Here is a 13,653-nt window from a genome sequence, read left to right as displayed (position 1 = left end):
GGGCACATTCCTCGGTTGCAGGCTCCTCCCTGGCTCGGGCCCTGGAGGGCCCATGCAAGAGGCAACCAATTGATGGCTTTCTCTCACATCAATATTGCTCTCTGTCTTTCCCTCTCTCTAAAAATCAATGGAAAAATATTCTTGGGTGAGGATTAAAATAAATAAATAAATAATAAATAAATAAATTCACATTTCTCTAAACTAGACTACTGAACTTCTTAAACTGTAACTCACAGATGCTCACCCCCACTGCAATGGGAAGGGGATTATCCGATCCCAGTTTTCTCAGTGATGGCAGCTTTCATCACCAAAGCAAAGACCCCACCAGAGTGCTGGCCCAGACGGTGAGGTCAGTGGAGTTGTGGATACTGGGCCTCTTACCTACATCTTCACTTTTGTTAAAATAATGACTAGAGCCCTAGCTGGTTTGGCTCAGTGGATAGAGAGTCGGCCTGCGGACTGAAGAGTCCTGGGTTTGAGTCCACCAAGGGCACATGCCCAGGTTGCGGGCTCTATTCCCAGTAGGGGTATGTAGGAGGCAGCTGATCAATGATTCTCTCTCATCATTCATGTTTTTAGCTCTCTCTCCCTCTCCCTTCCTCTCTGAAATCAATAAAAATATATATTTTTTAAAATAATAATAATGACTAGAAAAAAACCTAGCTGGGTGGTTCAGTTGGTTGGAGCATCGTCTCCTGCACCACAAAGGTTTCGGGTTTGATTCCCAGTCAGGGCACATATCTAGGTTGTGGGTCCAATCCCTGGTCAGGGCATGTACAGGAGGCAACTGATCAATGTTTCTCTCTCTCTCTCCCCTCCCCCTTCCTCTCTCTAAAATCAATAAACATATCCTCAGGTGAAGAATTTTTTTAATAATAATAATAGAGAAAAATAATAATATAAGCAGTTTTTTTCCTTCTACCTGCTCCACCTGACCAGGGTTACTCTCCTTCCAATCTCTATAGAACAGAAGCAAAGCATGATTTTCCCTTTTAACTGTAAAACTTTCTTTTAAACATGTTTTAAATAATTAATAACATTAAATTTTGTGAAAACATTTAATATTTTGCTTTTAATTTTGGAAATTAGTACCACTTTTTCTCATAAAATTATTTATTTCAGCTACTGAATGTACCAAAATATCAGGATATCTCCCTATTGGTACTAATTTCAAAATAAAAAAAAGCTGCATCATTTATTTTTCCATTTATATATATCATGCTAATGAATCTTGTACAGGCATCACTTTCTCTTATACTGTGTAAAATTCAGTCTGCCCTGAAAATTGCTTTTCGTTTCAAGTATTACATCAAGACATAGATAAACTACCTGAAGGTGCTCCAACCCAAGCCAGACCAAGAACGCCATCATCAAAATCTCGGTCAGTGAAGACATAGGCCAAACAGTAGTCATCATGATTCTGCTCAGAATTCAATTCCAGAAACTTCTCCACACCAATATTTGGAAAACGAAAGGGATTTGTGGGGTCCTTCTCATCAGCAGTTGTATTGATCTAAAATTTAAAAACAATTAATGTTAGCGGAGCCTTAGTGTAAGTCTCTATTCACCTCCTTCAGAATCTGCCTGAACAATATGTTTGGGGCCCCTGGGAAATCAGGCCTCAATTAAGTCTTCTACGGTTGTACCCACTGCCTCCCAACCCCTGAGCTGATTTCAGAAGCCAAAAAGAAAAAAAGAAAGGCAAGGTGGAATGTGTTACATTTCTGAGCAAGTATTCACCAGATTGTTGAACACTTGGGATGGAAAAACAAGTCCTTACTTCTAATCAAGTACAGTTTCTCAAATTTAATCATCGTAGCAAGTCTCTTTTAGTGCAAAATCTCCTATATACTACTATGGTGACAAGTATGAGAACATAAAACCCTGCATTTCAGCTAATTACTAGAACATAAAACAAACTTGGTTCTCCTTACAAGTTCAATTTTTTCTCCTGGGTGTGGCAAAAAATAATATATATACATATATTTTACTGCCAATTCATTTCTCTTATTATTTCAGGCTGAGTCCCTAGAATTTTTCTTTCTTTTTAAAAAATATATATTTTACTAGAGGCCTAATGCATGAAATTCATGCAAGAGTAGGCCTTCCTTCCCCCGGCTGCTGGCACCAGCTTCCCTCTGGCACCTGGAACCTGGACTTCCCTCCAGCCATTGGCAGGCACCCAGGACCCGGGCTAACCTCGCAGCCCCAGCATCATCTGGAAGGTCGTCTGGAAGGACATCCAGTCTAATTAGCATATTATGCTTTTCTTATTTTTTTTTTTAAATATATTTTATTGATATTTTACAGAGAGGAAGGGAGAGGGATAGAGAGCTAGAAACATCGATGAGAGAGAAACATCGATCAGCTGCCTCCTGCACACCTCCCACTGGGGATGTGCCCGCAACCAATGTACGTGCCCTTGACCGGAATCGAACCCGGGACCCTTGAGTCCGCAGGCCGACGCTCTATCCACTGAGCCAAACCGGTTTTGGCTATGCTTTTCTTATTAATAGAAGATTGATTTCAAAGAGGAAGATAGAGATAGAAACATCAATGATGAGACAGAATCATTAATCAGCTGCCTCCTGCCCCACACTGGGGATCGAGCCTGCAAACCAGGCATGTGCCCTGACCTGGAACTGAATCATGATCTCCTGGTTCATAGGTCGATGCTCAACCACTGAGCCACACTGGCCAGGGTAGAATGTTTCTTTTGACACTAGCTATTAAACTCCCAGTGCAAGTTCCTCCTTCACAATCTGAAGAATTATGGTATTCTGATAACAAACTTCTGCTAAACAAAAGCTTTCATTTATCAGCCTCTGCTTAATTTCAGAGGCCCCTATCTGTCCTTTGAAGTCCTAGAACAATCTGGCTTTCTTCAAATAAGTCAGAGAATTACATATAATATTGTTGCTAGAGAGTAAAAAGGGTAAGTATGATAGTAAACATTTTTTAGAAGGTAAACGTCAATCTATCGAAAATGTCAATAGTAAGGGAAGGATATAACAGTTAATAAAATAAGAATTACTGGTCTTTTTAGGATCGACACCTTTCAGTAAAACCAAGGGGCTTAGAAACAGAATGGTAATTGCCTAAGGACAGATTTCAGAACATCTGATTATCCATTAACAATTAACAAAACAAAAAAAAAAAAATCAGTTACAGTCATCTAACACACATATACAAAAAATCCAAAAAAAAGCATGATATATATACAAGGGCCGGTGCACGAATTCGTGCATGGGTGGGGTCCCTCTGGGTGGCCTGCAGGGATCAGGCCAAAACCCACAGTCCAACACCGCCTGCAGCTCCTACCTTCCACTCCCGCTCATCCCAGCCCCACGCTGTGTCTGCCGCAGGTTCGTGCCCAATCAGAAGCTTGCGCTGCCACTGCAGTGCTAGCCAGCCATGAGCCCTGCATCTGGCGCCCACCTAAGGGGAGTGGCCTGCGGGATCAGGCTGAAACTGGCTCTCCGACATCCCCCAAGGGGTCCCGGATTGAGAGAGGGTGCAGGCCAGGCTGAGGGACCCCACCAGTGCATGATCGGGCTGGGGAGGGAACACGGAGGGCTCCAGGGCGTGCGTGTCTGGCCAATCTCGCTCAGTCCCGATCGGCCAGACCCCAGCAGCAAGCTAACCTACCAGTCAGAGCATCTATCCCCTAGTGGTCAGTACATGTCATAGCAAGTGGTTGAGCAGCCTTAGCATATCATTAGCATATTAAGCTTTGATTGGTTGTTCCGTTGTTCTTCCATTTGGTCTATTTGCATATTATCCTTTTATTGTCCTACCTAATAAAGAGGGGATATGCTAATTGATCATCACGCCCTCACAAAGATGGCGGCACCCACAGTCAATAAGGAGGAAATATGCTAATTGACTGCCACACCCTCAAAGATGGCAGCGCCCAGTCCCCTCAGCCCCGCCAGGGTGGCCTGGCCGCTCCGCACACCTGCCTCTGGAGTCCCCCAATCTCCTCAGCCCCCCATCCGCCCAGGGCCGGCCCGAGGCGCAGGCAAGCCTCGGATGGTGGCTGTCCAGCCGACGCCCGAGGTGCAGGCAAGCCTCGGATGGCAGCTGCCCAGCCGCCCAGGGCCACCCAAGGCTCAGGTAACCAGGGCCAGCCGAGGCCTGCGCTGCTGGCAGTGGCAGCAGCAGAATTGTGATGGGGGCGTTACCTTCCCCTGATTGCTGTGTCGCCTCCTGCCCCTGAGGGCTCCCGGACTGTGAGAGGGGGCAATCTGGGCTGAGGAACCCCCTCTCCAGTGCATGAATTTTCATGCACCAGGCCTCTAGTATAGGATATCTGTGCAAGGGCCTTGGCCCCGGCTGCCGCCCACCACCACTGCAGTCAGGGGGTCTCTGCTGCCTTTGCCTCGGCCCCTGCCCACTGTAGCTTTGTCTGAAAGGAAGGACATCTGGAAGTACATCTGGTCTAATTAACATATTATGCTTTCATTATTATAGATATAACTAAATTATAATCTAGTCAATCATATTTCAAGAAAAATAAGAGCACAAGAAACCTTATGGCAAATACTTTTATAAGATGATTTTTTAAACCCTCACATTATTTATCTAGTTTACAAATTAAGATTCTTAAAAGCTATACACAATGAAAGAATTTATATGCAGAAATTTTTTGAAACAATTAGCCTAATTTTTTTAGTAATGCATTATTTACTTATTTGTAATTTATAAGATTACAATTAATAATTAGTGGCTCTGGGTCAGCATTTCTCAAAATGTGTCTGTAGTTCTTCGGAGTCTTAGTTGATGTTAATACAAAAAAAGTTTTAATGGTCATATTTGTTTAGAAAAATATGGGTTTCTTTCCTGAAGGACTTCTCAAAACCTGAGATATTTTAGTATACACTGCAAATTTTTTTAAGAAGATGGTATACAGTATTATTTTTCCAACTTCCAAATTTATGTAACCACTGTATCTATCCTTCCTCTGCTGGAACACACTAAAATACACTGCACAAGGCAAATCTTAAAAAACTGGGAAATAATACCACGGTGAGAATGACAAGTACAGTATCTATAGTTATTGAGATGTTAGGGCTTTCTAACTAGAATGTTAATCAGATAGAAAATAGTACTGCCATATCCATTTTGCAGCCCAGATTAAAGTCCTATAGATTTCATTCTTTTTTAAAATATATTTTTATTGATTTCAGGAAGGGAGAGAGAGATATAGAAATATCAACAATGAGAGAGAATCACTGACTGGCTGCCTCCTGCATACCCCACACTGGAAATCGAGCCTGCAACACAGGCATGTACCCTGACTGGGAATCGAACTGTGACCTCCTGGTTCAGACATCAAGGTTCAACCCCTAAGCCACGCCAGCTAGGCTGGATTTCATTCTTTTTTTTTTTTTTTTTAATGTACTTTATTGATTTTTTACAGAGGGGAAGGGAGAGAAACAGAGAGTTAGAAACATCAGTGAGAGAGAAACATCGATCAGCTGCCTCCTGCATGCCCCCCACTGGGGATGTGCCCGCAACCAAGGTACATGCCCTTGACCAGAATCGAACCTGGGACCTTTCAGTCCGCAGGCTGATACTCTATCCACTGAGCCAAACCGGTTAGGGCCAGATTTTATTCTTAAATCATAAACCCAGGTATTCATTCTGTGTGTGCACATATGTATGTGTGTGTATAAAAGCCAAGAGTAAAGATAAACTGCATCAGTAAATATAATGTAAACTATTGCATGCATAAAAAAGCAAGCCTTGCCGAAACCGGTTTGGCTCAGTGGATAGAGCGTCGGCCTGCGGACTGAAGGGTCCCGGGTTCGATTCTGGTCAAGGGCATGTACCTTGGTTGCGGGCATGTCCCCAGTGGGGGGTGTGCAGGAGGCAGCTGATCGATGTTGCTCTCTCATCGATGTTTCTGGCTCTCTGTCCCTCTCCCTTCCTCTCTGTGAAAAATCAATAAAATATATTTAAAAAAAAAAAAAAAAAAGCAAGCCTTTTTCTTTATGTAAACATGGTCCTGTTGTTTCTTCTTTTTTTTTTTTTAACATACTTAACTATTAAAACTCCTTACTCAAAAAAAAAAAAATTAAAAATCAATAAATAAAACTCCTTACTCTTATTCGTTTCACCATGAAACTGATGTTACGAATTCCAGAGAAGTCTGTGGTCTGATAAATTGTATCAATCGCTTTAACATGACTGGATATCTACGGATTGAAAAAAAGAAAAACATTTTAGACACAATGTTAAAATGTGAAAAAGACTGAATTTCCATCACCCAAATCAAGAATTATTCATGTTCCACCACATTCAAATTTTAAAATGTCTACACCAAATACCAGATGAAAGAATGAAACAGATTAGTGAGCTGGAGCTAAAAGGGAAGATTCTGTGCTTTTCCAGGTTCTAGTCCCAACCAAAACTGCACTCTTCTCAGCTATATAAAACTTTGTTTCCTCAATCCATCCTATAATATGACACCTTTACGCCTTTTCACATGCTGTTCTCTAATGCCTAGGGTATCATCCTTCAGATTCAGCTCAGCTCAAACATCTCTGAGAACTTCACTGGTAATATCAGGACACTCAGTCATTCTCTGATTTTGGTCTTTCTATTGCTGCACTAGTACAGTTTGGGTTGTTTTTTCTATAAGTTTGGGCTTTTTTCCTCCACACTTTTTTAAAATTTATTTTCATTTTTTGTTTTGTTGACCATTTACTATATACTAGACACTTGTTTTAGGTGCTAGGGATATAATGGCAAACAAAATAGAAAAGGTCTCTATAAATTTACAGAAATTTATTTGCCAGGGTGATGGAGGGGAATAATAAAAATACAAATAAAATGTTCAGATTTTGCTAAATTCTAGGAAGAGATTAACATAATAACAGAATACAAAATAATTCTCTGTTTACCTACCTATCAACTAAACTCTCTGGCTTCTAAACCACTCTGTACACAACCTTTCTATCTTCATTTACAAAAAGCACTTGCTACCATTAATGTAAAATATTACATATATGTAATATTGTATATACATCTATAGGGTGTCCCCAAAAAATGTATACATACAATGTCTGTAGATTCTATTACATTTTGAAAATAAAATATTTTTTAAAACACTGCCTTTATAATTATTAAAAGTATGTAATACATTTTTGGGACACCCTGTATATATACTATTTTCAAATAAATTATATAAACATACAATAGTCAAGAAGAAGCATTAACAATGATGATTTCAAAAGTAGCTTAAGTAGCCAAACATTGATAAAGAAAATCGTAACAATGCTGACAGATTACATTAAAAAGTCATGCTGTCTAATCTCAGTTTGGCCTAGCAATCTTCTGAGTCTATTCCATTCTCAACGGTGGTGGTTCAAACATTTCTCTTCAGGTTATTATATTTCACTAGAGGCCCGGTGCATGAAATTCATGCACGGGGGGGGGGGGGGGAGGATGGGGTGTGTGTCCCTCTGCCCAGTCTGCACCCTTTCCAATCTGGGACCCCTCGAGGGATGTCCGGCTGCCCGTTTAGGCCCGATCCCGGAAGTCGGACATCCTTCTCACAATCCAGGACTGCTGGCTCCCAACTGCTCGCCTGCCTGCCTTCCTGATTGCCCCTAACTGCTTCTGCCTGCCAGCCTGATCACCCCCTAACCACTCCCCTGCCAGACTGATGGATGCCTAACTGCTCCCCTGCCAGCCTGTTTGCCCAGATACTAACTGCCCTCCCCTGCAGGCCTGGTCACCCCTAACTGCCCTCCCCTGCAGCTGCAGGCCTGGTCCTCCCAACCTGCTCTCCCCTGTAGGCCTGGGTCTCCCCCAACTGCCCTTCCCTGCAGGCCCAGTCGCCCCAACTTTCTTCCTCTGCCGGCCTGGTCACCCCTAACTGCACTCCCCTGCAGGCTTGATCGCCCCCAACTGCCCTCCCTTGCAGGCCTGGTCCCTCCCAACTGCCCTCCCCTGCTGGCCATCTTGTGGTGGCCATCTTGTGTCAACATAGGGGCAGGATCTTTGACCACATGGGGGCAGCCATCTTGTGTGTTGGAGTGATGGTCAATCTGCATATTACTCTTTTATTAGAAAGGATAGAGGCCTGGTGCACGGGTGGGGGCCAGCTGGTTTGCCTTGAAGGGTGTCCTGGATCAGGGTGGGGGTTCCCTTGGGGCGTGGGGCGGCCTGGGCAAGGGGCCTGTGGTGGTTTGCAGGCCGGCCACGCCCCCCAGCGACCCAAGCAGAGGCCCTGGTATCTGGGATTTATTTATCTTCCAACCAACTTCTCTTGTAATCCCTACTTCCCTTTCACTCCCAAATATTTTATATTATTGTAGGCCACCATATTTTTTCTATTTTTCACATTTCTTAGAATCTCACTGCCAAACCATTCCTTACTGATTTGCAATGTTTTCACCTTCACAATTCCATTGAGAACTTGCCTAAAGCTCATCAATAATCTCTAGTAACTGAAAATCAACTACCTTTTGCACCTGTTCTCTTATACCTAGGGTATCATCCTTCAGACTCAGCTCAGCTCAAACATCTATATACCATCTTCATAAAAAAGTAATTTAAAAAATAAATAAATAAAAAATAAAAAAGTAATTATACTTTTTTCCACCATTACTGAGGTATAATTAAATAAAACTGTAAGATATTTAAATATCTTGATATATGTGTACATTGAGAATTCCTGCCATCTAACACATTTAACCATTCTCTTTGATATCTCTGTAAGATAACACTATTGTCTGTGCATTTTGCTTTGAAACTTTGTTTCTAACTTGGGTAATTATTTAATACTACCTCTTTAGAGAGAATCCAAGATGGGGCGTAGGTAAACACCTAAACTGCTGCCTCACACAACAATTTGAAAACTACAACTACAAGACAAAATGTCTATCACCCAGAACCACGGGAAAGCTGGCTGAATGGAAGTTCTACAACCAGAAGGAAAGAGAAAACAGCAATGAGACGTGCACAAGCGCTGAAAAGCTGAGGTACAGAGGTGCGTGAATCGGGCTGGCGATGGACGACTGAAAGCGCTGCTTTTTTCAACCCGAAGGGAGACAAGCTCCCGATTACTCTGAACTCGTTTCTGGGGAGACACGGGGGACCCAAACTCCTACGGGGAGAAACTGGACTGTCTGCCATCGGGTCAGAAAGTGAGGATGGCTTGCTTGCAGGGCTACGCGCAGGAATAATTGTTTACTGTGCTGGGGCGCGAGACGTGGGGACGAGGTTGGAGATGCAGAGCCAGCTAACTGGCAGCCATCACTGTTTGTCACGCCCTAGCCTAGTGACGCCCTGAGACCCTGCCCCACACAACCTACAAACCCACCCAAGCTCCACGCAGCGGCTTTAGCATATGAATGGCCTGCCCTATCGCAGCTTAACCTAGCAAACTTGCAGCCCGGGTCAGACAGTTCCAAAACCTCAAAACCCCAAGCAAAGAGGAGAAAACTGTAGTTCTCGCTGTAGCGCCTGCTGGGTGTCCTCAGACAGTAGCTGACCCGCACCCCATTAGAGATCCAGAAGCCAGTGTACCTAGAGGTCAGTGTGAGATACCAGATTTCAACTCCTCACATGCATAAGTGACACATTCAAGAGGCAGACTCAGTGAGCACCAAAGCCCCACAGAAACAAGTCCTGCACCATAAGCGTGTGTCCAGCGCAGCAGTTCTTCCATTATAGACACAGCGGGTCCTCACAGCCAATTGGCCTGGAGGTCAATTCCTCCCAGTGTACCAACAACAATCAAGGCTTAACTACACCAAGACTTTACACTCAGCCCACAAAGGGCTGTACCAAGAGCGTCCACCTCAGGCGATTGGGGAGGCTGAGCTACTGGCCCCTATAGGTCACCTACCACACAAAGCCACTCCATCAACACAGGGAAGCAACAAAATGCGGAGACAAAAAAACATGTCACGAATGAAAAAAATGGAGGAAAGCAAACTACTGGACGACATAGAGTTCAGAACCACATTTATAAGGTTACTCAAGAATCTTCTAAAAACCGCCGAGAAACTTGATGAGACCTCCGAGGAGCTTAGTGAGACCTTCAAGGACCTTAATGAGAATGCCAAAAAAATGGAAAAGGACCAGTCAGAAATTAAGCATACACTGTCTGAAATAAAGAATATACAGAAACTCAACTGTAGATCAAAGAACCCCAAGAATCAAACCAAAGATCTGAAATATGAGGAAACAAAAAACACCCAACCAGAAAAACAAAAAGAAAAAAGAACCCAAAAATATGAAGATAATGTAAGGAGACTCTGGGACAACTTTAAGCATACCAACATCAGAATTTTTGGGGTGCCAGAAGAAGACAGAGAGCAAAATATTGAAAACCTATTAGAAGAAATAATGACAGAAAACTTTCCCTACCTGGTGAAAGAAATAGACTTACAAGTTCAGGAAGTGCACAGAACTCCGTACAAGAGGAATCCAAAGAGGACTACACCAAGACACATCATAATTAAAATGCCAAGGGCAAAACACAAAGAGAGAATCTTGAAAGCAGCAAGAGAAAAACGGTTAGTTACCTACAAGGGAGTACGACTGTCAGCTGATTTTTCGGCAGAAACTATGCAGGCCAAACGGGAGTGGCAAGAAATATTCAAAGTGATGAACAGCAAGAACCTACAACCAAGATTACTCTACCCAGCAAAGCTATCATTCAGAGTTGAAAGTCAGATAAAGAGCTACACAGACAAGAAAAAGCTAAAGGAGTTCATCACCACCAAACCAGGATTACATGAAATGCTGAAGGTTATTCCTTAAGAAGAGGAAGAAGAAGAAAAAGGTAAAGATAAAAATTATGAACAACAAAATGACATCAAATACATACCTACCAACAAGTGAATCTAAAAATCAAGTGAATAAAAAATCTGAAGAACAGAGTGGACTTGTGAATATAATAGAATCAGGGACATAGAAAAGGAGTGGACTGATAATTCTCAGGGGGAAGGGGGTATGAGGGGTGCGGGAAGAGATTGGACAAAAATCTTATACCTATGGATGAAGATAGTGGCGGGGGGGGTAAAGGCATGGGGTCGGGTGGGGGATCAGGTGGAGGGGACCTATGGGGGGAAAAAAAGAGGAACACCTGTAATAATCTGAACAATAAAGATTTATTTTTAAAAAAATACTACCTCTTTATGTTATGTTTTAGCCCATTGCTTCTCTTCCTCATTCTATTCACTATATACAGATTTTCTTTCCCAGTTTCTTCCCTATTGATTTCATTCTCTCCCTTTCATTCTCTCTGCTTTTAATGTATCGCCTGTATCTCTTTTATACCAAGAAATTCCATGCAAAAAGCTCAAACCTCTCCCAAGTTCCAGTATCAAATTTTTAATATCCTAATGGAATTACCACCTGGCTTTTAGACATATCTAAAATTAAGCTCATTACCACCACCAAAATGAATTCACCATTTATACAATGGCACGTTCATCCTCTCAGTCTCAAATCTTTAAAGTCAAAATGCATTCATCAAACTCTCACTGGATACCTTCAACATGAGAACATATTGAAGGGTATATCTAAAAACTTTATACTTTAAAAAGGATTAAGACACAAATGCAAATAATAACGTAACTTAGAAAGTGCTAAGTACAATGGGTATACAGAGCAGAAATGAAATACTTGTTGAAACAATTCCTCTATCTTTCCCTCTATTAAGACCACGAATGAAATTCAATCCTCTTTTCAAAGCTAAGCTCCAGTGTTATGTCCTTCATGAAATCATTTTCTTACACCTCTCTTTTGAATGACACTGAAATATCCTAACTGGTCTTTCAGTTATTTGTATAGTTATCTTACATATTTCATAATATCATAATTGAAAATACATACTTTTTATTTTTCCAAAATGAGATATGTGCTAACTTTAATTTTAGAAGAAAATATAGCTATTAGAATACAAGAGCTCCTAAAATAGTTGGAAAATTATAAGTACCTGAGCAATCACAGCTTCTCGTGTACCATAATATTTAAAGAATAGATGATCAGTCTGAATGTAAAGCTGACAAGTATTTTTTTCAGCTAAAGTTGTACGTTTTTTCCTCAAGAGTTCTGGACCATTATTAACAGCATGTTCTTCTTCAGGTGTCTGTATGTCAAAAAGAGAGTCATTTCTAATCATTAGCATGCTTCATTAATATAATTTTATATAGTACACTTTATAAACAATTTCATATTCTGCTTTATTATGAGTAGACATTATAAAAAATTTCATATTATAAACAAGAGTAGACATTATAAAATATTTCATATCCTGCTTTATTATGTAACACCATAGGCATTTCCCCATGCCATTAAAAATTCTTCATAAACATCACTTTCAGCCTCATAACATCTACTGCAGAGATTACTTATTCAAGAGATTCTTTCACTTTTACACATTTTCAAAACATACCTTTTAATATGTAGTCATTTGAATATAAAGTAAGTCTTATAGTTTATAATACTTTGATATCCTTCTTCCACCTCACCTCTATAAACCCAATGTATTACCTACCCCTGTCAAATTTGTGTCCTAAATACTTAAGAAACCTGTCTCCATCACATTAGTCCAAACTACCATCACTTATTACCTGGAGTACTAGAATAAGAACAATGTAATCTATCCACATCCACTATTAGCCTTTAATCTATTCTCTATACTGTAATCTTTTCAAAATGCAAACTTGAAAATATTACTCATCTCTATAATATATTTCAATGACTTCCCATTGCTTTAAGGATAAAGTCCTAAATTCTGTATATGCCATCAAATCAGTACTGCAAACCCTAATTACCTGTCCAGTTTCTTCCCATTCCATATTATTTCACAGAGACACCCTACTGCATTACCCAACTCTAGCCCTCTTTCCAATCCTCCAACACACAGTCTGTCTTCTGCTAGTCCTTGCACATGCTGATGCTACCTCTCCTCATCTTCTTTCAGACTTAGCGAAGGTCAATTCATCCATTATACCACCTCATAAAACCATGCACCCATGTCCTTACATAGAGTAATCTTACAATTTATTGTATGGTTATTTGATTAATTTCTGTCCCCCACCCAACACCTATTACTTCATGAGTTCTAGAAAAAAGACACTTATCTCTGTTTGCTTATACTAGAGGCCCAGTGCAGGAATTCGTGCACGGGTGGGGTCCTGCCGGCCAGCCCCGATGGGGACCGATCAGGCCAAGCCAGCAGGGAGGAGGGGACATGGGAGGTTGGCCACTGGCCCCTCCCCCAATCGGGGGTGGGGAGGGAGCCGATCAGGCCAGTTGGCTGCCACAATGCGCATCACAGCGACCAGTCATCCTGGTCATTCCGTTGTTCCAGTCGCTTGACTTTTATATATATAGGTGGCTCATATATATATATATATATATATATATATATATATATATTGTTCTCACCCAACACACACTTGGCAGGCAAACTGAAAGCTCAAATCAGTAGTATTTGTTTAAAGAATTACCACTGCAATTGAATCCAAGTACTTAAACAGTTGCTGACATGTAAAAGAACCATTTTAAATGAATTTTGATGAAACAGTAATAGAGAATTCAAATTAAATTCTTGAGATAGGCTGGTAATGCTATGAATTTCCCTCTTAGGACTGCTATCCTGTGTCCCATAGATTTTTGGTT

General features: G+C 41.4%; 1 protein-coding gene across 1 annotated transcript in view; it reads right to left on the bottom strand.

The window, feature by feature from the left end:
• ADAM10 (ADAM metallopeptidase domain 10) overlaps positions 1 to 13,653 on the bottom strand; it is a 186,661-nt gene that overhangs the window by 70,576 nt on the left and 102,432 nt on the right. The window contains exons 6-8 of the mRNA XM_080675408.1: positions 11,963 to 12,115; positions 6,108 to 6,200; positions 1,330 to 1,513 (exon numbers count right to left, since the gene is read on the bottom strand). Of these exons, the coding sequence (XP_080531534.1) occupies positions 1,330 to 1,513; positions 6,108 to 6,200; positions 11,963 to 12,115 (430 nt within the window). The remainder of the gene's footprint in view (positions 1 to 1,329; positions 1,514 to 6,107; positions 6,201 to 11,962; positions 12,116 to 13,653) is intronic.

The sequence above is a fragment of the Plecotus auritus genome (genome assembly GCF_963455305.1).
Source record: "Plecotus auritus genome assembly, chromosome: 1".
Taxonomy (NCBI): domain Eukaryota; kingdom Metazoa; phylum Chordata; class Mammalia; order Chiroptera; family Vespertilionidae; genus Plecotus; species Plecotus auritus.
The sequence above is the reverse complement of the archived record's forward strand: the minus strand, read 5'-3'. Positions and strand labels throughout refer to the sequence as shown.